Raw genomic sequence first — 26,852 nt, forward strand, 5'->3', positions numbered from 1 at the left:
ATTTTTTTGGAGCATGAATAAAAAAAAAAGAGAATACAACTAGATTATACTTGTAATTTAATATAATAAAACCACTTAGGGGGGGGGGGGATTATTATAGAATTTAAAAAATACCAAATCTCAAATTTTTTTTTGAATGAGAAAACATTTACAATTTTATTCATTAAGTATACTTGACATGTATTTTAAATTATTATTTTTATTCGAGTCATAAACTTTTGTAATCAAATTAAAATGTCGCTCGTAAAATTATTATAAGAATTTTAAAGTCATAATAAGAATAGAAATATTTTTTCTATTATAAAGTTTTATCTAATTATTATTATAAGCATCTGCTCTTTAATGACAGAAACATTGATACTGGATTGTCTAATTGGGGATGAAACATTTCACAAATTTGAGTCCATAAAGTAAGATTTTTGACCCGATTAATAAAATTCTTTTCGCGCGTTAATTATAATATATCGTTCAATTTAAATAACACATCTGCTCCAATTTTTTTAAACCGCTCAAATAAGATAGATACAAATGATGTATATATAATAACATTAATGCGCACACTTCTGTCATGTTCTTGACAATTTTCGTTGATGTATCGCCCATTATAAAGTAACCACCATCTGGTCAGCGTGATTTCGTTATCATCGCATCGCCCGGATAGTATTTACGTTAGATGGTACCCCCGAGATAGACGCGTCCAGGATAATCGATAGACTGATGAGACTCAGTAGAGAGGTGAGAAATAGGAATAGGTTCGCGGAACGAGAAGGGACCGCGTTATCGGCCACGAGTCCTGGCGGCGATTATGCGTACATCGCGTGCCACCGGCGTACAAAAGGTGCGACCCGCCCACGCCCTTGCGTATCGCGGGGTTGGGAAGGGAGGATGGAGGAGCGGGCCAGGGAGGCAAGAGGGAAAGAGGGTGCGAAAAGGGATGTTTTACAATGAACCGAACCAAAGACGGGCGTTAACGCTCGCGGCAAGGACAAATGGCGTGTTGGGGCCGAGAGGGGCAGTCGTGTGTGCCTAGTAGCTATCGAGTTTCCCCCGTTTTCAGATTCTCGCACGAGAGCGTTTCTTTGAATTTATCGCGGCCGGAAACTTGACGTGAATCCCGAGCACGTAGCACGTTCCCCAGGATGAATCGTTGGTCCGGAATATTAACGGCGGACGAAATATCCCGGCTTAATCCGACACTAATGTATGGATATTCCGCGTTGTCGAAAAAAATTGATTAGCGCCGATCGACTACCGATCGTGACGCGTCCTCGATGATCGGCGCGATGGATCGACCTATAGCCGGCCTACGCCGGGTCTCTCGATGATGGATCGTTGATTGGCAGAGACGGGCCATGGGGTTGAAAGGGAAATGGGGCCTAGGGGCCTCACGGGGGCGGATAATGACAGGGCGGCCTCGCGTAGCGAAGATGGTCCGCGCTGGGACCAGCGCTCTCGGCTCTCGGGCTCTCTCTCACACGGCCATGTGGCCATCGGGAGATGCTGATGGACTAATAATTACCAAGGAACCAGCTCCGTCGTGCGTGGCACGGCTGGCAGCGTCGAAAATGAAGATTCACCTCAGCAAGTTGAAGCCAGATCTTGTCTACTATCTGCTAACGGTGTGTTAAGCCTTTGCCGAAACCGGGCCGAAGGACGTGAGAGACGATCTTTTATCGATGTGTCGACATATCGGTATTTCTATAAGGGAGTCTAGAAAAACACTCTTTCTAGAAAAATACGGAAAACCTGGAATTCTTAGAGATTTATTTTGTATCTAGAAAAATCAGGGAATTTCTGTGAAATTTTTTTAGATTTTAAAAAATTAATTTTTATGAAATTGTGAATTTTAAAAATTTAATTTTAATGACATTTCTTTTCGGTAATTTTGCTCTTATATTCATAAACAGTTGGCAATTTGCCGATAAACCAAGTTGTGAATTATGTGAAAATTATATTAAAATATATTATGAATATATATCTATTTATATTCAATGTCTTAATAAATTTTTAATGTATAGTAGATATTTTTTATTGCAATTTTTAATGATAAAAAAAAAATATTATGCAATGTTTATCTTACGAAAACTAATCAGTATATTTACAAATCTGCATTTGAAACTCTATGTATTTTATCTGAATAAAAACAGACAATGCACACAATAACAAAAATTTATTTTTGAAAATTGCAATAGAAAGCCTCTTTATTTGGAATTTTGAACAAAAATACCTGTCGAAAATTCGGAGATTTTCAGAGAATATCTGTATTTTCCCCTTATATGAGTAAAAAAACAAACAACGTATATAATAAAAAAAATTTATTTTTGCAAATTGCAATAAAAATCCTCTTTATTTGGAATTTTGAACAAAAATACTTGTCGAAAATTCGGGGATTTTCAGAGAAAATTTGTATTTTTCCTTTATATGAGTAAAAAAACAAATCATATAAAATAAAAAAAATTTATTTTTGCAAATTGCAATAAAAATCCTCTTTATATGAAATTTTGAACATAAATACTTGTCGAAAATTCGGGGATTTTCAGAGAAAATTTGTATTTTTCCTTTATATGAGTAAAAAAACAAATAACGTATAAAATAAAAAAAATTATTTTAAAAAATTGCAATAAAAATCCTCTTTATATGAAATTTTGAACAAAAATTCCTGTCAAAAATTCAGGAATTTTCAGGGAATATATGTTTTTCCTTTATATGAATAAAAGACAGATAACATATAATAAAGAAAATTTATTTTAAAAAGTTGCAATAAAAATCCTTTTTATTTGAAATTTTGAACAAAAATACTTCAGGGAAAATTTTTACAAAATTTGAGTAGATATCAAAAAATATGAATTCTTCGTTTATAAATTTCAAATTATCCTCGCAGCATGTATAGAACAAATGTTACGAGAATCGTCGTTCAACTTTCCACCGTTGCAATTCGCAATAGTACAAGTTTCGCGAAGACGCCAGAGAGGCTTTTAAGGCCGCGTAGCATGTTTCGCCGCGAAACCGACAAGACGGGGGGGAAACTCGTCCGCGGACTGATTTACGGACTCGCTGCCGCGGTCGATGCCGGGGCGTAAGTCGAGATTCTGTCTACATCGTGCTTCGGGATAGAGAGACGCCCGACCGCCAGTCAGCCCGGTCAGATTTATGGGGTGTTTCACGGGGAAGAGAAGACGAAAAGATCCCCCTTTCTCCTCGCGCCTTCTTCGTAATTCACGCCTTCGTCGCTCTTTTCCGCGATTTCGGTGGAACGACGCAAATAAGGCGCACCCTATTTCGGGAGGGACAAGCGATCGAAATAAATATCCTCCCTCGATTTATTTTATCCCGCTGCCCTCGATGCTATTCCCTTCTATTCGTAGCGAATTCCGAGTACATTAGATGTGGATAAGAAGATCATAGTGTTGAACGAGTTACCGGATGCTGTGGCTCATATTGATCTGCGTAAATTTAGCTACACCAGTTTGAGCAAAATAAGACTCGAACCACATATTCCGCTCATCTAATCTGAGTAAATCATTTTCAGCGAATTAATTTCTAGTTTTTTTTTTTACATAGTATGTGAAAATAGTATAGTGTGAAAAAATATGTAGAATACATGCACGCTATGATTAAAAAATATTATTATTAATAATATTACTATAATATAATACAAATTATAATATTTTACTGTAGTTATTATTAATTAAAATAATCTTGCAGTTTTAAGAACGTATATAAAATACCTCGGAATTTTTATTCTTTGCATAAATAACTGGCAAGCATTCTTGTCTGCGTAATTGAAGCAAATTAGGTGTGACATTTAAGCACGAGTAATTCATGGGAGATTGTGGCGCGAAGGAAATCATGATTCTTTAATGGCTCGCAGACAGGGAAGAAGTAATATAGATGAGTTATCGGCGAGGAGGGTTCTATATAAAAGAATTTCTGCGTTATACATAATATAATATAGATGTAGAACGTTTGAACGGCAGCCGACGGCAAGAGGTTGATCATGCGCTATAATTAACGATAATAGTGATAATAATCGACCGAAAGGAAAGAGTTCCGTAATGACGATTAACTATCTCACGAAGCGTACCGTCGTCTCGGTGCGATGTTTGAAAAACTTTTCCTTGTTTGATGTGAGAATAATATTCCAGATTTAGCAAATTATTACTGTATAAATAGCGATCGATCGATTGCAGGAAGAAGGAAAATTTTCAGTGCCATGAAAGTAATTACAATTTACACTCAAAGAAATGAAAAGAATTTTAATCGGTAAATTTTTAATTGCCAACAAAAATTTATCGCTATTTTTTATATCTATACATTGAGTAAATATTTTCAACTAATTATAATTTTTTTAATTGAAATATTTCAATATTTAAATTAAATACGACATATTAAGTCGAACATGATATAAAATTTAATTTAGATACTTAAATATTTCAATTAAAAAAATAATATTTAGTTGAAAATATTTAGTCAAATTTATAATTTTTTTTTCAGTGTATATTAGAATTATTTGTAACATATAGAATTTATAGCAAATTCTATTAATACTTTCTGGCAAATTTATGTAATAATTTATTACTGCTAAATATATATGTTAATTATTAATTATTAATTATTTGAATAATAATAAATATAATTAAATAAATAAATTGAGTAAATATATGAGTTTTCATATTACAACTGTAGAATTTTTTGAAAAACTATTTTTCTGTCAAACTTTATAACAAATGCGATTAGCCTTAATATTAAAAAGCTTCATAAAAACTCTTTTTTTTAAATTTCACTAATAATTCAGATATGAATTCCATCTCTATCATTTAGATTGATCAAGTGTAAAACATGAGCAATATCACAGTACTTGCTAATCATTTATCTATCTCATTTAATTTTTCACGCCTAGAAAATGACCGCCATAGTTGCAAAACTATTTTTTTTATCATGCAATCTATATATTAATTAAATATTTGCTCTTGATATATAATATCCTGTTTGTTTCGATTTTCGATCGGCGATCGACACAGTTTCGTCGGATGCCGCGTCAGAAAACGATCCCGAGCAGGATGATCGCCGCGAGCCAAGTGTCGCGGTTTGATACGCGTCACGGAACATCCAACATCCTCTTCCCTCAAAGCGCACGTGTCGGGAATACATGAGGAAAGTATTCCTAGAGGGGGAGAGGTGGCGGTGCGCGAAAGTTCGGCGTGCGAAAAGGGGGGGAAACAATTAACCTGGCCAAGGACCTGTGCCAACAAATTCGCGCGCATGTTCTGGCTGGAAGTTGAGATCGCGAAATGACGTGCAAACTGAGGGACGCCCTCGTCCGCCCCCCGGCAATACGGTAATCACTATAATTACGTATCGAGCCCTTATATTAATATCCCCCAGCTACGTCTCTCTTTCCATCTTCTTCGATCTTCCTCGTCGATTCCACGGCGATTTCCCCCGTTCGTCGCCTCGGCCGCGCGAAAGCGGAACTTTTTTTTCGCGCGAGTTAAATCGCCCGCGATTTATTATTTCCTCGCTTAAGTAAACTCAATGCCGTCGTCTTCCTCTCGCACTTGACTCGACTTTTGATTAATATTTACTCGTCCTTTTTGAAGAATTTATCGGATGACAATTCGCGACCTTAAGGAAATTACTGAAGGACGTCGGCTGACGTTCCTCACAAGGACTGAGGATCAAATTACTGAAAGACGTCGGCTGACGTTCCTCACAAGGACTGAGGACTGAGGATGGATACTGGTATCCATGCTCTCATCTTCGACAAATTCAATCGAACGATCCGATTGGCAATCGGGCGAATTGAATTTTCCGCGAGCCCCAACAAATTGATCGAAAATGGCTGGTTGCCGCGTTAGTTGTCCCTCCTTCATACTAGACATCGGGAGATGAACAATTAACGGAGGGACCACCCAGGATCATTGGGGAAGAAAACTGCGAAGGGTGTCGTCGCAGAATTCAAACCCCACTCGCAGAAATTACCAGTCGTCGAGATTATTCATTTTGTTTTCGCTTTTAAACTATATAACTTTATTACCGTCTCCTTAATAAACATGTACGTCTCTTTAAATAGATCTCGACATCTTACCTCGAGATACTCCGCTTCCTGTACGGGATGCAGACCCTGTTGCGGCGCCGTCGGCGTGATCGTCATCACATTCTGCGGATGACCGTTATGCGAATATTGATACGCGCAATTCATCTCCGATAAATTTCCCTCAAACTGACACGCCTCCTGAAGATTGACCGCGATCCCGGAGGATTATCCTCGAAGATTATCCTCGGTTTCGTTTGATTCGATCCGCTCCTTCGACGATCGATATCCGATCACGAGCGGCGGTTATCCTTTCCAGATACACGCGATGACACGTTGGAAGGTGCATCGACTCGTAGAATCAGCCCGGAGTATTCCTTCGGAGTCCTCGTATATCCCCGATAATCACGGTAATTTCCGCGGCTGCCGTTCTCGACCGCGAACAGGAGGCGGAGGAGGTCAGTCGATAACGAGGTCGGTCGAGGACGCGGACGAAACGCGGATTTCTTGCTCGCGAATTCCGCCAGCCTTCCACGCGGAAGGAGGTAACAATTATCGGAGGGAACCGAGATGCACCTCGCGGCGTGCAACAATTATAACTGAGCTTTTTCGTCCCCCACACGTAGGAGAGGAGCGGCCCGGCCGTGGAGGCCGAGCCGGATCAACGCGTTCCCTTTCTCTCTTCTTCCTTCGATTCTCCTGCTCTCTCTCTCTCTCCTCCCGCCGCCCCCTCCCCCTCTCTGTCCCAATGTACGCGCCTGTATGCGTGGGCCGTGCGTGCGTGCGCGTGCCTCAAGGAGAGAGTGCGTCGAGTGGTCGTTCCTAAGAGTTCCCTCACGAGTACGTTTCCATCCTGAAAGGTGTTGCTGGTGGGGCGGAAACAGCGCCCGCCCTCGCAACGATCCTCCACGACCTCGCGATCGTCTAATCCACATTGCAACCCTAACGAGAGTGCCCCGCTCGTCCCCTCCCTCGTCAGGTCGGGTTATCCCCCTCGACCCGCTCCCCCCCCTTCCCCCCCGCCACGGTTATCTTCGTCCTCCCTCCATCGCGGCGCGGATCGCGCTTTCGACCAATTAAAACGCTCTACGATCACGTGGTTCGTCCGCCGCTGCGTCTTCCTCTTCTTCGGCCTCTTCTCGTTCCTCCGCGTCCTCCTTTCTTGTCCTCTTCTTCTTCTTCTTCCCGCTCCCTCTCTCCGTCGTCTCCTCCACCTGCATCCCCTTTCCCTTCGCGCGATCTCATTGTCCGTTCGTTTCTCCTCCTCTTTACTCGCTTTCTCTCCTCGTTGCTCTTCCGTTTGGTGGAAAGATACTCGGCGTCACGCAAAAGACTTTGGGGACCTCGTGCCTGGACGTTGAAGAGAGAAAGAGAGACAGAAGGAAGATGGGAGAATTACAATGACTAGGTCCGAGATATTAGGATATGTCGTTACGCTGAAGAACAGGTTTCTGGATTTTACACTAGTTAATAGCAATCCTCAGCTATGGGAAATGATACCGTGTCCGAGCAGTCTTCGACACGTCAGCGAAATTTCTTTCACAGATGGCTATTGATATTATTACGATGAATTCGATTTTAATTAATATATTCTAATTAAACAAATATCGGCAATTCTCCTCATCTTATATTACTTTGTCTTTGAATATTAATTTTATGCTTGTATTTGTCAAATTTCTGTTAAATTTCGATTTTTGTTAGCTACTATAATTTAGCAATTTTGTTTAAGGCCACTTATATTATTGACTAGAATTGCGATAATGATATATCATTTACGATAGCGACTTTTACAATGTATGCGATAAACAAGCAGACCCTTCGCTCTAATATAAAAATCTATAACACTGTTTGTTGAGATAATCTAGTAATAATGCTCGAGTAAACAAATATACCGCAAAAATACTGGCGGGAAAGAGATCGGCTATAAAATATCACCGGCGTAATAACTTAAGACATTCGCACACACGCGAATCTTCAGGCGTTAAATTGATACCATAAATAACAGGATAGTGTATCATCGAGACATAAATTTGAACGATATAATTATCGTTAATACGAAATTATAGTCGTGGATGGTTACCCGATGCATTATTGCTAATAATAACGATTGACCGGTCGCTCATGTAAACGTACATTTACGTTGGCATAAGACGCACAGTTATTTCTTATCTCCGGCAGCTTTGTTACCTGATATAAATCGAAATCGTTCATGAAATCGTTTATCATCGAAAATGAATATTTTCCTTTTTTCAATTTCCGCCTTTCCTCTTTTTAAATTTTTACAGAAATTTTTACATAAGCGAGTTACTGAAACATATTCGATTCACTATACGCGAGAAAATATATTATAATATCATATTATATATGTACGATAATGTAAACAAGATAATCGTTCATCATTACTACGAATGATAAAAAATTGTGGAAAAATTATTTGGACTTGTATATGTGGATATAACTAAGCAAATATTTGCTAAAATCATTTATGTAATTGTTTTCGATCTTAGAAACACGCATGCATTCTATCGCGTGTCTCGATAAACTTTGCGAGTTATTCATTCGTGCACATGTAACAATGACTTAATAGCCGACATTTATCATTATGTTACAGGAAAGATGTCGGAAAGAAGCGATTGCGAGAGGATCGACGAGCGAAATCCTTCAGCTTCAATGGATCCCTCCTTCAGACTCATAATACTCGAGGTATTTCATTCTTTTTCCATCTGTCTCTGGTGTTTGTAATTTGATACAGTGGGAACCGCGTGTGATCTCTATTGAATCGCTAGAAAAAGAATTCAAAGGATTATTTCAGCAATACCGAGGGTGCGCCGCCGACAGTCGCGCATCCCCCTTCCACCCCCGCGCGCGCGTTCCATCATTTCTCTTCAGAAAAGACGGCGCTGTACTCCATCGTTTTCCATCATTTCTTTCCATAAAAGACGGCACTTTAATCCTTTTCATTTCGTACGAAATTAGTAGTAACATTCGATCGTAAAAAGTATTTATAATTAATCGAAAAATAACTTTTTTTTTTAATCTACGAAATCATTCTCTGTAGGTTTTTTATGTCGAGTATTATTTCAGTTCCAAAGTGTCTTTTTTTAATAAAATCTTGTTAATCGTCAAGATTAAAATTTATGTGATTAAATATTAAATTTACTGCGGGAAAATTATAAATTAATTGAAAAATTGAGACTTATAACAGCTCTATCCCTCCCTAACATTTCATTAAAATTCAAAATTTCAAGTTTCTTGCAATATTAATGATTCAACATTTCATTACAAATATTTTATCATCCTATTATTTCAGTTCCAAAGTGTCTTTTTTTAATAAAAATCTTGTTAATCGTCAAGATTAAAATTTATGTGATTAAATATTAGATTTACTGCGGGAAAATTATAAATTAATTGAAAAGTTGAGAATCATAACAGCTTTATCCCTCCCCAACATTTCATTAAAATTCAAAATTTCAAGTTTCTTGCAATATTAATGATTCAACATTTCATTACAAATATTTTATCATCCTATTATTTCAGTTCCAAAGTGTCTTTTTTTAATAAAAATCTTGTTAATCGTCAAGATTAAAATTTATGTGATTAAATATTAGATTTACTGCGGGAAAATTATAAATTAATTGAAAAGTTGAGAATCATAACAGCTTTATCCCTCCCCAACATTTCATTAAAATTCAAAATTTCAAGTTTCTTGCAATATTAATGATTCAACATTTCATTACAAATATTTTATCATCCTATTATTTCAGTTCCAAAGTGTCTTTTTTTAATAAAAATCTTGTTAATCGTCAAGATTAAAATTTATGTGATTAAATATTAAATTTACTGCGGGAAAATTATAAATTAATTGAAAAATTGAGAATCATAACAGCTTTATCCCTCCCCAACATTTCAAAATTTCAAGTTTCTTGCAATATTAATGATTCAACATTTCATCACAAATATTTTATCATCCTATTATTTCAGTTCCAAAGTGTCTTTTTTTAATAAAATCTTGTTAATCGTCAAGATTAAAATTTATGTGATTAAATATTAGATTTACTGCGGGAAAATTATAAATTAATTGAAAAATTGAGAATCATAACAGCTTTATCTCTCCCCAACATTTCATTAAAATTCAAAATTTCAAGTTTCTTGCAATATTAATGATTCAACATTTCATCACAAATATTTTATCATCCTATTATTTCAGTTCCAGTGTCTTTTTTAAATAAAATCTTGTTAATCGTCAAGATTAAAATTTATGTGATTAAATATTAGATTTACTGCGGGAAAATTATAAATTAATTGAAAAATTGAGAATCATAACAGCTCTATCCCTCCCCAACATTTCATTAAAATTCAAAATTTCAAGTTTTTTGCAATATTAATGATTCAACATTTCATCACGAATATTTTATCACTCTTAATCTTTACAACAGAGTCCTTTCAAGGAGAAAATTCAAAGTTCTAATAACTGAAAAACTTAATTTTGAATAAAATAAAATTTTTATTAGCTCATCGTAACTGTACATTATAATAACTCTTATAATTGAATATGAATTTTCTCAAAATACAGCGTTTTATCACGAAACGATGTACAAGAAATTACAGTCTTCATTTTACAGACTTGTCTTTTATTAAACAATAAATAAGCTTCTGAATTAAAAAGTGGAAAATGAACATTTTTCATCATTCCTAAAATCGTATCGATCAACGAGCGACAGTTGGATCCCGGGGAAGAAAGCGGAAAGTGCGTTAGTTTAGGGTTGATCGATATACACGTGGCACGAGGCCAGGTGGCGCCAACGAGCTTTCCCGAAAAGAGAATAAATGTCGATCGCGTTAAGGGATGATAAACGACGCCGAAGGTGGATAAAACAAGCGGAGAAAAGCGAGCGATGTTGCGAAGAGCAGGAGGATGGAAGACAAGGGGGAAGGGAGGCGAGATGCGAGAGGGGATGAACGATGAAAAATTATGTCGGCCAACAAGACCTCGTGCGTTCTCCTGGATATGAAACTGCCAGACGGATGGACGGACAGACGGACGAAAAGAACGAATGGCCGTTTCTTCTCCAACGGAGACGGGCCCGACGGTCTGTTATTACGTCTTTCTCTCTCTCCTTCTCTCGTCCCTGTTCTCCGTGTCTTAGGAGAGAAGAGCGGATCGCGCGCGGCGTTATACCGACGAGAGAAAGAATAATAGCCTCCCTCCCTCCCCCTCCTCCCTGCATCCGTGGTCTACAATTAAAACTCTCTCTCGCGCGTATTCCCAAGGGCGGGAAGAGCTTCTCTCTCGTCGTTGTAAACCGACTAATCGACTCGCTCGCAAGACAATTTCGCAGAAACGACGAGACGAAAGGGTTCGAGCGGATCGCGCATCCCCCATCCTTAGCTGATAGATACTCTGGCGCCTCTAGCTAATGAAAACGTTGGGTGTTCGCGTTTTCTTTCGCTGAAGAAAACCCATAGTGTATATACACTTTTACATTTTACATCTTGAAACGAAAGCTCTACCCTTGATCAGAGAAAACGCCATGATACCTATTAACGTCTTCTCTTAATCGGCTCTTGGGGTCGGTACTTTAGATCGGTGAATCAGAACGAAAGCTGGAAATGGTTAGTTAGTTCCTGTCGGCCTAATAATAGAAATCTGCGCGAACATCGGTAGCGTCGGCATAACATCGAGCTGGGGGGGGGGGGAGAAAAGGGGGAAGAGACGAGAATAAGAGGGTACTGCTGAGGGCGCAACGGTGGCAGTTGCTCGGGTGGTTTCGGTCCGCATTACGAGTTACGCGGGCGGGGTAATCATGATGATTCCGACTTCGGGTGGGTCATCATCTCGTCACCGCGTCACCCGCGGCCAAAAAACACCGGGACACGCACACCGGGGAGGACGACGACGTGCTCCTCGCAAAATAACCGCGTCTCGACCGCCACCGACACCGGCGTTGATCGACAGCACCACCATCACCACCGTCGGGCCGAGGGGGATTCCGAGAGAGGGGAGCTTTAAGATACTTTATGGACTTATCAATCACTTGATAGCCTGCGCATCGCGTTTCTTACCAGAAACGGCGCACCCTGTTATTAGCGACGATTAAAAGATTCCGCGCGGCGAACGGAATCGAGTGCCGTTTCCTCGATTCGTTTCATCGACAGGGATTTATGGTCTCCACCTCGCCCGATACGTAGGTCGTCGAACGTAGGTATCTTTGTTTTCACGGAGAGATTTACGTTGTCGTCGAAATGCGAAAGGCGATGAGAGATATTTCCTTCTTCTAGTTTTCTGAGGATCAATATGGCTACGCGAATAGTCGCAGCTGCGAATTGTCAGCGAACAGCTGATCCAGGCGAAAACACTGCCACTCGAAACTAATAACTGTTCATTTGATACCGGCGCAAGGGAATCGACGTTACCATTGGTCCGTAATTATCTTGCTCCAGGATCGAGCGAATTAAACCCGATCGCGTCAAGCTAGCCATCAGCCGTTTTGGGGTCGGGGGTCCAAAGTCGATAGCCAGACGCGGCGCGGCTTATACGGAGATGTCTCGATATCTCGAATCGAAATCTCGGTGCCGATCGAAATTGAAGCCGAAGCGGGCCCGCGAGGCGCCTATCGGCAAATCCTCGCGTCGCGAAGGAACGAACCGTCTCGCTGCTTTGTGGGTGGACTTTGCGGCCGGACTCGCCGTATCTACCCCGGCCGTATACGAATGTTATGTACTCGCATTTTGGCCCGGGCGTGCAAGGGGCCCGAGCCGCGGCCGGGGCCCACGAACCCGGTAATTAAATAGCTGTACCCTGCAATTAGGGCCACTAAATCGTGGCGGTGCCCGGGCCCGGGCCAGCGAAGGGCCCGCCAGACACAAAAAACAACGTCGAAACGTTGCTTATGCCAAGCGAGAGGCGCACACACACATGGGTAACCAATACGTACTTCTACTGCGAGGGGGAGACCCTTCGAGATCCTTGGTGTGCGTGTCGCGGGGGTGGTTTCCTAGGCATGTGGGAACCTAATCGGGTGGAAAGAAACGGCGAGGCTGCCCTTCGAACCTGAAAACACGCTCGACTGTCGTTTTGGCGCCTGTCGTAATCCGCTAGTATTATAAAGCAGACAGCCAACCTTTGCTAGTTCAATATCGTCGGGAAGAGAGAGACATGTACGAGTCTTAATAATCATATCAATCAATATCGTTGAATCGTATTGTACAGAGATGAAGAGATATCGAAATTACAATGTCACGTGAAATTAAAAAGACGCGCGCGACAATCGGAAAGATATTCGACGCAGTCAATTTGTAAAGAGACTTTGCAGATTATCTTGAGGAATCTTATATCGGAGAGGGATCAGCGTGTAATACCACAACGGTCGCGCCAAGTCGTGCGAATTGCCTATCGCGAAATTAATTATCTTGCCTGAGCCGTCACGTCGGGCGACGTACTTTTAATCGGCGGAACGAGTTTGATGATCTTATCGTGCGATCGAGAGAAAAATTATGTTGAATTATATCATTCGCGGGAGCGAGCAGATACGTGAGTTGGCATCTCCCAGAGAGATAGTTATGCGTGATTAGCCTTTTTATGAATTTTTTCACTTAACCAGAATTCCATTCGAGAGTGATAGAGTAATAACACACTTTATTTTTTGCACTTATTATATATGCAGTCAGATATGTCGATTATACAGCAATCAATAGTATACGATTATAAAATTATTTGCGTAATCAAAGGTGTTTTTGCACGGTATAAGAAAAAGCTATTATATAGTTATGGGAGCCGCATCTGTAGCGCTTCGTTTGCCGGAGATGGGATTACAAATAAATTTGCGACATTGCAAAGTGATCAAGCTGCGCGAAAATTAACTCTCGGCGTTTCAATTAATTCTGTAACGTTACGAAGAAAAAAACATTACACGTAACGTGACGCCGTAAAGATTAGAATCGTGTTAAATCTCGACGCTTTCCCGTTCGTGCCGGCTGCACGAAATGTTCACCATCGCCGATGCGCTTCCCGTCAAGGGGTGCGGAGGGCGCGGCAGAAGGGAAGATAATGGTAACAAACAGTCTTCCTTCCTGTTACAGAACAGGACAGTGCTGCTTTCCCGCTTCTCTTCCGGCTCGAGTAAAGTAGTACTGCTGCACTATCGCGATATCCGCGTATGCAAAATCGCGTATGCGCACGCACCTCTTGGGTCGAGAGCACCTCTAGATGGATGACCGAGCATCACGCTCTCTCTCTTTTTCTCTCTCTCTCTCTCTCTTTCCCGTCGTATTAAAATATCAGAGCCACCCCCGGCTAACCCTCCTGCCCTCTCACCCCCTCACGTCGTCCCCTCGACCGCGTTGGCATTAAATCAGCCACCCACCAGCCCTCGGGTTATCTAAAGAGCCTATCTGTGGACCGGCTAAGATATCGTCGCTGCTTTGTGCGAGAACTCGTTGCGTTTGTTGCGCGCCTACACGATTCTTCTCTCTCGTCGTTGGAGTACATACCTTGGAGCAGGTCCGAGAAAAGAGGGAGAAAAATTGAGAGAGAAATATGCACGCGCGCGCGGTCAAGGAAAGAGGTCCGGCTATTCCTGATAGTATTAGTCAATCGCGATTGCAATAATTATTTTTCTTGACCAGAAAAAGAGATTTGTATAATTTGCTTATAATTTAGGTAAATTGCGTGACATTTGTGAATGTTTTTAAACTAGAATAACATATATATCGATCGCATTACCTTAAAAATACGTGCTCTTTTCATAGTAATTATTTTTTACAGAACGTAGGAAAATGTATTAAAAAATTGAATGTATAGAGAAAGAACCACTTAAAACGAGAGTAGAATTGCACAAGACTTAAATCACTCACTTAACAGTGACAGGATCAAGATGGTAAAAATATAATTAATATGAGTTTGCGGTAACACTTAGGATTCGATAAACCGAATGAATGATAGACTGGACAAGGACCGACAATCAAATAACGGCTAGAAAAATAGCGAGACATAAGTGGCTGAATCGGGAATCGAACCCGAGTCTTTCGTTTTCCGGGCAACTGCTCTTAACCATTAAGTTATCCAGACTTCATACCTAATGGCATTACTCAATGTAGTTATATAGTTATATTATTAAAGTTAAATGATCACTTGTTGATCAAGTGAAGCCGGTGGAAGTATTCGCAATATATCCTATTATCCTCACCATGCCGATAATAATGGCGGATGGACCCTGAACAGGCCGTGAGTAGCCTTCAAGATGATAGGTAGGGATGCATAAAAATTCATTAAAATCGGCGACGACGCCAGAACTCATGGTAAATCGGACTGACTCTCACGTGACTTACACAAAATTAATTAATTAAGAGTATCTCTTCGATACGCTCGCTCGTCAACAGCAAGAATCGCCTTGAGTTGTCCTCTTGGGCGGTAAGCGCCTAAAGCGCCAAAAACAAAGCGACACTATATAGGACATAACATCTGAGACCAAGCGCCCGCACCAATCTTTTTCAATCTGATCCTGAATCTCGCGATCCTGGACGATAGCCGACTCAATCCTGTGCGCATGGAATGCGTAAACGTGCAATCAATCGCGATATCCGACTTACTATCGTTGACACTTCGCTTACAAGATTGTATGGTGGCGAACGCACTCCCGATATTTTTCTTAAAAATCCTCGAGATATATCTTGGCGATTGTTTCTTTCAGGTCTAATGGCTGTTCCCGGCGATGGAGGGTTTACCCATTTGTTGATCAACGTCGGGCTGGAAAAAACATGTCGGGTGAGGTCCTCTTATCCTCTGTTGGCGCTTATTTCATCTGCAGTTTCGCGTGAGATCCTGACGTTCTTCTGTGAGCATCCTTCTATGTTCATCCTTCTGTGTCGCCGTTCCTAGCAGGGCCTAATGGCGGACTTCAAATTGTCAAAATACTTCCCGGATTTCAGATTCTTGCACGTAAAGATTGCCAACTGTTTATTGTTCAAAATTCCGCTGTTCGATGTTTGCTCGAGCTTTTCTCCGATTTTGTTTCTTCCCAATTTCGATTTCCTCGCTCGATCAGGCTCCCGTTAGTAAACATTGACGAGACAAAATTAGTTAATAATATGAAATCGCAGCGATTTTTCGCCATATTTAATTTAATTCTTATTTCAGAATTAATGAAAGTTCAGTTTAGTTTAAATTGTTTCTATTTTCTTGTTTCTACTTTATTGGATTCTTAGTTTAGTGATTGTGTTTTATACTAATTCATTTTTTTAATTCACATTTATTGCTTTTTTATTGTTTTTCAACTATAATTCTAAATTAATCCAAAGCCAAAAGGATTAAAGAAATAGATAAAAAAATTTTTTTTAAATATATATATTTTTTAATTGTTTTTTACAAAAATTTGTATATGTCAGATGCGGGCTCATACAATTTTTTTCTCGTTTTTAATTTACAAATATATATATTTTAATTTCTTTTTAAACCAATAATCCTGATAATATCTTAGTTTTGAAATTGTCTTGATAATTAATAAAATTTTGTCTTGATTTTGTCTCGAATTTCAAAAATAATATCAAGATTAATCTTGATATTTCCTATACAACCCTAGTTTCTCTCCTTGTACAAGATAAAAATTTCGTGGATAAATTATATTTAATGTTCTCTGTTGCAGATGAGTGATATTGCGACGATCCCGCAAGGCGAGAAAATTCACTCTCGGTGAGTCGACATAATACAATATTTTCTATTTTTCTTTTTTTATGCTATGAGTAAGTTGATAGATATTTTCCTCAAATTTGAATTTTTTATTCACGATTCCTGGTTATTCGTTCAGCATCGAAATTGCACTTAAAGACTTATTCAACTCGTCGATGACTCGAAGCAGCAAGAATAAGTCAAATAGAAAAGCTATAAATCTTGGGATTTTCTCAAAACTTTTACAATACTTTCCGAGCAATATCAAAATTAGTCTCGCGCAACCCTAAGCGAAAGAGATGTCGGTCGTGCGTGCAAGTTCTTTCAGTACCGACAGACAATTTAATTTTCTAATTATCGCAACACCGCCTCGATCGAAAGACAGAAAGAGCGAAAGAGAGAAAGAGAGAGAGAGAAACCAGATAAGGTATGCCGCCGTTATCTCGTCGTGGCATCTGCGTACGTAGCCGGGTACTCTATGGCGCATATAAAAGCTAATGGATCTCCACGCGAGGCTCGCTTCTCTGGACTCAATCTCAACTAATATTCTCGTACACGCGCATAAAAGAGAGAGAGAAAGATAGATAGATGTGGAAGAGAGAAAGAGAGAATACGCCCACGAGGTAAACGCGGATCGTCGCGGACGATGAGGCGAACGAGGAGAATAAGATCGAAGGAGGACGAGGGTGAGAGGCGGGGGATGCTCGCGTACTGCAGTGCGGTGAATTAATTGATTACCGCGTGCGCGTATCCCACGTACAATCGTTCTTGCGGCGGAGAACGACCGCGGTAGAGGGAGAAACTTACGGAGAAGAGAAAAAGCTCGTCCAATGTCTCGACACCGAATAACCTCGTGATGGTTTTTCCCTGAACATTCGTCCTCAAAGTCAAGTATCATCCTTCGCACGAAATTTTTTCTCCCCTTTTTCAAGTCGTATTCGAGGTGGAAATTACTTTAGCTCCCTATGTTGTTCATACCGTGAAATAAAAATTCAAAACTTAAAGACACTTATCCTATTAAGGGGATCCCTCATTGAACGGCAAACCCTTACACGATACAGCGCTCTCATCTAAATTCTCATCCCGTATCTCTCTCTATCACGTTATTTATCAAGAAGATGCACTGTTTTTTCTACTCTACTTTATCGACATTTCAGATACATACGGACCGAAATTTTTGGACAGGTGCCATTTATTAATTAGACTACCAAACTCAATTTTCACAGTTCCACAAGTTTTTATCGTGCAGTCCGCTATTGGGTATGCTATTGTTTTATGCATAAGAACTACAAAACATTTATACAAGGCTAATGTCTTTATGAGGTGATAGCTTTAGACGCCATGTTGATCTAAGAAGTCGATAAATAAATATATAATTTTATACTTTCTTTTCTTTCTCAGTATATAATCAGTTTCGCCGTGTCCATTTGAACCTATACTTCAACCGTAGGAAAGGATTTCTAATTCTATGCAGGCAATAAAAAATGGCACCTGTCCAAAAATTACAATGTTTTATCGATAAAACAGATAGGTTGAGGTTGATCTCCTTAAAGGTCGAAATTATCGGTATCGGAAGACCAGCGATGAACGATGTACACCTCGATTTGTTACGCAACAGTTTACACTTTCGTAGCCAAGTACACATCGGATCGAACGCGCGAGCGTGACACCCGGAATTACCTACAAATTTGCGGGGGAGTGCGAAGAGGGGGAGGGAAGGCTCGACCGCAATCACGGCATCTAAGTAGCGTAAGGAGAGAACGAAACGGCGCGGTTTATACGAGGGGGTTCTTACGGTAGTTGGCGGTACGTGTTGGCGCGCGTACAACACATGGGATTCCACGGGGTACGCGCGATCCCCCCCCCCCCGAAGGGGGGGCCTCGACCAGCGGTTAGGCCGCGGTTACCGCGTGGTTATCAAGTTAACCTTTTACCTCGGAGCCGCGGCTCGATGAGGTTTGCGGCCGACGGACCTGGGACAGGGGCCAACGGGGGGAGGGGGGACCGGACGACGGGGGCAAGAAAGGGGACGACGAAGGTGTGAAACCGCTCCAAAGCAAAGAGGCAAGAAATTGCGCGTGATTATCCATCCTCCGACCAGTAAACGTGCGGCCAACCCGGAATGCCTTCTCGCGAGCCTCGATAAGGATTCCATGAGACTTTTCTCGCGTGTTAGGTTAGGTTCGCTCTTCTTCGGGGCTCTCTTTTTTTATTCTCTCGCGTTTCTCTTAACCCCTATTTCTCCCTAACCCCAGGCATCTTTGCGTTCTAAATTAAAGCGGCAACAGGTAAACCGTGTGACTAAAAAAAGTAGCGCCGGAAGAGGACAAGGGCGGAACGCGTGCGCACGTTACCTTATTCATTATCCGGCTTGTAATTCATAACGCACCATTAGTCGTATTATTATGGTATTTACTCGCGTCCCAATAGCGGGTGTCCCGGCGAAGCTCGTCATTATGTCGTAGCTCGCGCGGTAATTGCCGACTTACATGTGGAAAGGGAAATCTCGGAGCTGCGTGTGAATATGGACAAACGTCAAGTCGTGGCTTGTTTTTGCGAAAACGTCGGTGTACACGCACCTGGAAAATTGTTGACCAACCGCAATTGAAGACCATTTTTTTGAATGCGAAATCGTCTTCATTGATCCTTCAAGGGTCAATTTTTCCTTTTGAGAAGAGATTCAAAGGATGTAACGTGAGCGGAAAAATGATTGAAAGATGCAAAAAATTTTTCAAAAAATAATTGTACACGGAGAAAATTTTATATCAAAGATTACTATAATGTGATAGTAGCTGCGAACCATCAAGAATTTATAAGCTTAAATGCTATAGTCATTATTTTAAAAACAAGAAAGCAACGTAATTTTTACACTTTCTCATAGTAGAAATTATTATGTTTTAAAGCAAAACTTGCTGGATAAAAGTTAGTATTGAGAAGAAAAATAAAAAATATATACAAAGTCAGTTTTTACTGTATATCATAGTAAAAATTAACTCTTCCCACCTTAGAATATGGCTTGAGTGTCGGTTTAACAAAAATTACTTTACTTATGTGATAAAAAACAATGTTGCCATAGTAAAAGTTACGTCAAAATCATGTACTAATTGTTAAGAAATCGGAGGGAAGAGGAAAGCGATAGGTGTCGCCTGCAAGAATAAGCCGAAACACGCAGAAGCTTGTTTTATCATACAGTGTACACTTCTGCAGCTACCGCGTGTCGCATTCAATCATTAACTCGATAACGTATGCGTTTTGTTGAGCTTTGTTTAACGTTTATTTTATTGTCTTTCTTATTTGTTATAGAAGAATAAAAGAAAGTATTGTGAATGAAAATGCTGTGAAGATAAACGAAAAAGAAAGCGTAAGTATCTCTTCGATAAGTCGATTTGCAATCCTTATTATTATATTACATATTTATTTATGGTTTTCTATCTATTATTTTTCTGTTAATGTATCTCATCTATTTATAATTAATATCTCTGAGTGCTGTTAAATTAATTAATAAAGTGTATGAGAAAAACAGTTTTACAGCACATATAATAGTTTGATCATATTTAAGAAATCTTAAATATAAGATTCAATTATAAATACTTACAGATACATTTTGAATCTGTCTTTAATAAATTTTTATTAGATTAAATAAAATTGTATATTATTTATTGTGTCCGTTCAATAATGAATGAAATATTATTAATTATAAGTAAAATTAATAAGAAAAGCAAAAAAGAAGGATCCGGAAAAAAGTAATAAAAGAAAGAATAAAAAATACATTTATCGAAGTTGAGATTTAGTATTATAATGTTTTACAATAATACATAATAAAGATTACAATTTAGCCTACGAATTTTTACTATGGCAAATAATGAAACATGTTATGTAAGTGTTAGTTTAAAATTTTACTATGTTGTATTGTAATTTATTCTATAAAGTCATGATGGTCCACCGATCATACAAAAAATGTGATATAAAATTGTATTACATATTAATATAAAATTTTCTCCGTGTATCCACGCGACTCATTATTGTTTACATAAAGTCTCTCCTGGCTCGCGTGTCCGATGATTACGTAACGCGAATCGCGGATGACACACGCTCATATGGCGTACGTATTTCACGCCTTTCCGAGAAACGACTACCTGTCGAAGATTGCCAACCGCAGGCGATCCGTCCGCGGCTGTAAAAGTCAATCCCATTTCAATCGCAATCGGCGAATTACTCATTCGAGTATATCGTCAGTTTCTCTCCTCGTCCCACGAGACAGGAAAACGATAATGCTCGATGAAGCTCGGCGGACTCGGTAATCACGCTCGTTATACATGGCCTCTTCCTTACTATCCTTTTTACCACGTGTGCGATCGATCGCCGGATGAATTATCGCGCGCCCTCGCCAGATCCTTTATTTGTCATCTCGATAATCGTAGCGAATTGTCTGCTAAGCATGTAACGTGATCCAGGATCACGCTACACCTGCTGTCTCGATCAAACTCGATGGGCGAGTTTATAGCTTGTCTAGTATAGCGAGGCTTTAAAATGAAAGTTATATCAATCATCGACTGCTAATAATGTAGAAGTAATAACAGTGTCTATACGAGAGGTATATACAGAATTCTTGTAAGTATCTCGATGGAAAAAAAGGGATGTGTAATATCGATTATTCTCGATGTCGATTATTCACAGCGTCGGTTTATACGCTACGTCGTTTCTGACAATCGTATATACATAGGGTGTCCCATGAACACCTGATAAATTTCTAGAATGTATTCTAAGCAAAAAGTTCACATACACTGTAGGTCAATTCGACTAGTTAACGAGATACGAGGACTTTAATTCTTGTCCCAAAAAAAATCCGGAAGTGATAAGTCAGGAGAATCGAGCAGGCCGTAATGTCAAAATCAGCTGACGAGAATTAAATTCTTCATATCTCGATAACCGAATCAAATCGACCCATAGTGTATATGAACTTTTTTGCTTAGAATGAACTCTAGAATTGAATGAATGAACTCTACATTCTAGAAGTTTTCTTCGATTTTCTCGCGGCACACCCTGTATACATTTCCGAGAAGAGCAGAGTTTTTTCGTACGTTTCCCTCCTTTTGCACGGACCGTCGACTTCCTCGACTGCGATCCCATCGAAGTGACTGCCATCCCGAAATGGCTGTTAATCTCAATATCGGGATGTCCGGCGGAAGCGCGGGCTCGTAAAACGCGGGCGCGTTGTTCCCTCGTCGCTCCGCTTCTTCCCTTTTCGCCGGATCCATCCCTGTCGGAGACGCGCGACTCGCATCGAGGTCTCGGGACGCCCGCGACGATCGTTAGATGAAGAAAAAGCAGGCATCGCCGATCCTCCCGGCGCGTGTTGGCGCAAGAGCCTCTCGAATATCGCATACATAATTCATACAATTAGCGGGCGTGTCCGCTGGAGCTTACACGCTCGACATCAGATTAGGAAGGTACTCTCAGCGGGATCCCGCGACGTCGGGATGCTGCGCTGAATGAATCCCGGCTCGCTCGTGTCGTTCGCGATGGAAAGAGAGAAATGTGTACGACTTTAAGATGCAACGTAACGTAATGGCAGTGCAACCGTAAGAATCGCAATCGTTTTATTGCGGAAGATGAAAATGCTGTGCTCACGATTGAGAGGAAATATCATGGCACGATTGTGAACAAGATGATGGAGAGAAAGATGGATAAAGTAATATTTCAAATACGAAATACAAGGATATTTACGTAAGTTATTTCTTTGCTAAATTATATAATAAATATGAATTAGTAATTTTTTGTTGTATGGGAATTAGAATTTTATTTCCAATTTTTAGCGAATAATTTCACAAATTGAAAAGGATATTTTAAATATATTCTAGAGCTTTTAATAATAAATTGAAACGATCTTCTCTTATCGACAGTAACCCAGCAAACACTAAATAACAGTTTATAAATAACTGTTAGTTATAAAATTTCCCACTCAACAATATAACTGTTACACGTTATATAACAGTTACATAACATGTAACAGTTATATTGTTGAGTGGGAAATTACAACTAACAATTATATAAATGTTACTTGGTGTTTGCTGGGAAAATATTTAAATATTATTTTATCCAATTAAAATAACACTAGAAACATAAAAATATTTAAAATCACATCTATGACCACAATATATATTTAAAACTTTTAAATATTATCTCAAAATTTCTGATATCGTAATTAACAGTTTCATTTATTGTTTCAAATAAAAATATTTGCTATGTATTTATATTTATTATCTTCATGGGCAAAAAATATATTTGAATAATATTTTAAAAAACGCGTATATATTGTTTAAATGATTATTTTGAATAATCTTTCTTGAAATGCACCCACCATTAGACGAAGATAAATGCGAGAAAAATTATATTTATAATCAAATGAAACAAACTCTCGAGTCTAAATGAGGTATTCTTTGTTTTTATACGAGTCCTAATAATAATTGCGTCGCGAAAACGCGGCGTAGGAGCATAGGAAGAAAGAGAGCAAGAAATTAGACTGCGGGTATCAGCGTCGCGATCAAGTGGTCGGAATTTTATGCTTGGTGAGTTCTACCCTAATTATGATGCAATAAAGTAGACGCGCAGCTGTCGTTATCAGAACGCAGCATCTCACCGACGCTCATTATGAAGTTGTGGTAAATTGGCTGCCTCGCACACGTTGTAAATATTGATGTACAATTGCTATATTGCTATATATGTTTACAATACATTTGCGTGTCAATTGTCGATCGGAGTGTACGATACATCGACAAGGTGAGCATCGATCCAAAACGTATAATACTATCACAAACTCGCCTTCGATGATAAAGTATCGATATAGTAAGACAACAAAGGTACTGCACAAAGAAAATTTTTTTCAATTTAGTTACACATGTAAATATATAGAATGTATTTTTTACGCAATAAATAACGATTAAAAAGGACATTCCTAGGATTACACGAGATACCAAAACAAGTCTTGATATTGTCTTGTATGTCTCGAAATTCAGGACAAGATTTTAAATTAATTATTACAAGATATTTACCAAGACTAAAATTATCAAAATTATTGATTCTTAAAAAAATCAAAATGTGTATACTTATAAATTAAATAATGAAAAATGAATCAGTGTATATTATATATAAAATTAAATAATTTTATTTAATAAGTAAAAACATTTATATTGACAAATTTATGGAAACAATAAATAGTACAATAAACAAAATAAATAATATAAAATTTTACACAATTATGTAGCTATACTAAACTTTGCGTACACCATATATACGCGATTCTTTGATTGCGTGTAAGTTGCATCTGCATTTTTTTTTTATAAAGACAATGAATATATATAATATTTTGGGAAGTACACGAATGACATAAATAATAATAATTATCTTATATCATAAAAATTATGTTAAATATTATTGTAAACAATTATTCGCAGTACTAGACTAAAATAGTAAAATCAAGACAAGACAAAATTGTTGAGCAAAGATTTATTCAAGAAAAGGATTAAATTTTTGAAAATTTTCAACGCTATGCAATATTTTTACAAATATTATTATCTTATCCCGAGTCTTGTGCAACCTTAGAAATTCCGAATAATAATAAATTACTGAGATATTGATGTTGAATCTCGTAAAACTGATAATCGCCTGCATTATATTATACGACGCGCACTTTTTACCAAGGAACACGTTATAAATTTTCATTTCAAGTTTTCAACTGTGGTTGCTCGAGCCGAAAAAAAAACAAAATGGCACGTCGGCACCTTTCTTCTCCGTACGTAGGTACTGTGCACGCTGGTTGCATGCGTCAGATGCATCGGCGTTTCGCAGCGAACGGTGCGACGACTCGTCGTACTCGCCAACCGGCGTCTGCTCTGTAATTGCGATTCGCGCACTGTAATAATTATTACCTTCGGCCTGTCATCAGCGGCGACGTCTACGCGCGAGTACGCTTGTCGTCGTCGTCGTCGTCGTCGTCGTCGTCGTCGTCGTCGTCGTCGTCGTCGTCGTGGACCGTGTTGCCGAGCTTTCGAAAGAAGGCCAGCAAAAAATAACCCGCCTCGATTCGTTCGATGTTCGTTCGGAGAGAAATTCAACGTGCGAGGGACGAGGAGAGAAAACTCATCAGGGATATATTGTATCGTGGTTTTATAATCTGGCTAAAGAACGCGACGCCGAAGGGGAACTCTTGGATGTATCTGGATCCGGATTATCATTAGGAATGTAATCGCAACATCAAAGGAATCGAGAATGTATACAGAATTTATATTTTGTGAATTTGTTGTAATACGTATATATATTAATTAGTGTGTTTTCCTGGAAAAATATGAAAGATCTGAAATTGTAAAAAATTTTTTCTGTATCTGGAAATATCAGGGAATTTTATTGATTCGGGAAATTTTTCAAAAAATTCTTTCTTCGATAACTTTGCTCTATTGCAAGCAATTTGTTGATAAACCAAGTTGTGAATTATGTGTATTTAAAATCTGTGTATGTAAATAATTAAATTAAAAATAAATATAAAATTGAAATTAATAATTTAAATTAAATTAAGTAAAAATTATATATATGTATATGTAAATAATTAAATTAAAAATAAATATAAAATTGAAATTAATAATTTAAATTCTGTAAAAATTATATATATGTATATGTGAATAATTAAATTAAAAATAAATATAAAATTAAAATTATCTCTTTATATATTCAATATTCAATATTTTAATAAAATATAAGTACATTCTTTATTTTAATTTTTAATTACACTAAAAAATCTTTAAAATATTTTCTTTGTCTAGAATTAACTAATATTTTGAAGAAAAAAATTTGAAAAATCTTTTATTCTTCAAGATTTGAGTAGACACCTATTAATCAATTTTTATTGGATAGCTTTTAAAATATTGTAAAAAAAAGAATAATGTAGAAAAAAAGTCGACAAAAATCGATGAGGTTGATCGAAGACGTATCGGAATGTATCTGAGGGGGAATAGGGGAGGGAGAAAGACAGAAGAACTCGCCGACGAAGAATGAATGGACTCGGTAACGTTATATGTGGCCCGGTAATTATGACTCCTCTAATCACCGACAATTACTGCAGTTACTAGGAGGCTCGCGGCGTTATCTCTCGGTCCATCTCGCGCTGCGGTAGAAGAGCAGTGCAGGGGGGTGGGAAAGGGAAAGAGCACGGGCAAAAATCGTCCGGAGAATTAACGGAAAGAGCGAATCGATCGGAGAATCAATTACAAAGGGAGAAACCATTCGACGAGGATCTTTTTTTTTTAATCGAACGAGCTTTTCCTCCTTCGTCCATAGAGCCGTTTAAAGTCGCGTACGGGAGGTTGCTCTCCCGGCATTCGATTAAAAATCAATCCGACGACCATCATCGTGTATCATAATCGCGGTCGTGCGACAAGCGGAAGGAGCGAGAGATGGGATTCGCGGGGGGAGAGAGATTCGCCGACGCGATAGATCCCAATACGTTTTCGCCAGTCATCGCCTTCCTCGGCCGCCTCCTCCCCCGCGCACCATCATCATCATCATCATCATCATCATCCCGTTACGTCGTCGGATGAGGTCGGATATCAGATCGCCACGCTTCGACGTCGGCTATGTAATTCGCCGGAGCGAATACGCGCCGTCTGCTTTCGAGCAGGAGGAACGTCGCGCGCGGAGGGCGGGAGGGAGGGGGATATTCAAATGGCCTCACTCTTGTATGGAAATGCGCGAGATGTAAAGATGACTTGGTCGGGATACGAGACGGCGGGGGATATTACCAGTCGTTAGCGCGACAAGCCAGCCACGGTAACGCTTCTCTCTCGAGGCCGTCCTCCTTGAACTCGTGGCTTTTAAGGTTCACGCGAGCTAACGCGATGATTGATAATATACGAAGAGGGAACGATATATCGAGAAATCGGGTATTCAAATACTCCAGCGAAGAGAGAGAGAGAGAGAGAGAGAGATTTTACTATCCATTAATGCCATCCACGTGATTTAGTCGCCGACTCTCATCGACAGTCGTACACGAAGGAGTAGGTTGTAGATCACGAGGATGAAATGTTGGCTTTTAATAGACTATTTTAATGATAACGCGTGTCTGTAAAGTTTCGCCGGCAAGTATCCCCGATCGGCAGAAAGAGA

General features: G+C 39.2%; 1 protein-coding gene and 2 long non-coding RNA genes across 5 annotated transcripts in view; 2 read left to right on the top strand and 1 right to left on the bottom strand.

Annotated features, from left to right (window-relative positions):
- LOC145967253 (uncharacterized) overlaps nt 1–15,965 on the top strand; it is a 147,243-nt gene extending 131,278 nt beyond the window's left edge. For both annotated transcript variants that reach the window (XR_014437322.1, XR_014437321.1), the window contains exons 7-8: nt 8,646–8,737; nt 15,724–15,965. This is a non-coding gene — a long non-coding RNA (uncharacterized LOC145967253). The remainder of the gene's footprint in view (nt 1–8,645; nt 8,738–15,723) is intronic.
- The window catches only part of Sp1 (transcription factor Sp8), a 72,516-nt gene that overhangs the window by 41,793 nt on the left and 3,871 nt on the right, over nt 1–26,852 (bottom strand). Inside the window, exon 1 of one of the 2 annotated variants that reach the window (XM_083091950.1) lies at nt 6,089–6,633. The exons of the other annotated variant lie outside the window; for it this stretch is intronic. Coding sequence (XP_082948076.1) covers nt 6,089–6,202 — 114 coding nt within the window. The 5' untranslated portion in view covers nt 6,203–6,633. Of the gene's footprint in view, nt 1–6,088; nt 6,634–26,852 lie in introns of those variants that run through there. 2 annotated transcript variants of the gene reach the window in all.
- LOC145967254 (uncharacterized) overlaps nt 16,684–26,852 on the top strand; it is a 79,495-nt gene continuing 69,326 nt past the window's right edge. Inside the window, exon 1 of the long non-coding RNA XR_014437323.1 lies at nt 16,684–16,721. This is a non-coding gene — a long non-coding RNA (uncharacterized LOC145967254). The remainder of the gene's footprint in view (nt 16,722–26,852) is intronic.

This window comes from Camponotus vicinus, unplaced genomic scaffold (genome assembly GCF_025532165.1).
Source record: "Camponotus vicinus isolate PSW18456_S1 unplaced genomic scaffold, iyCamVici1.0 SCAF_2, whole genome shotgun sequence".
NCBI classification, from domain to species: Eukaryota; Metazoa; Arthropoda; class Insecta; order Hymenoptera; family Formicidae; genus Camponotus; species Camponotus vicinus.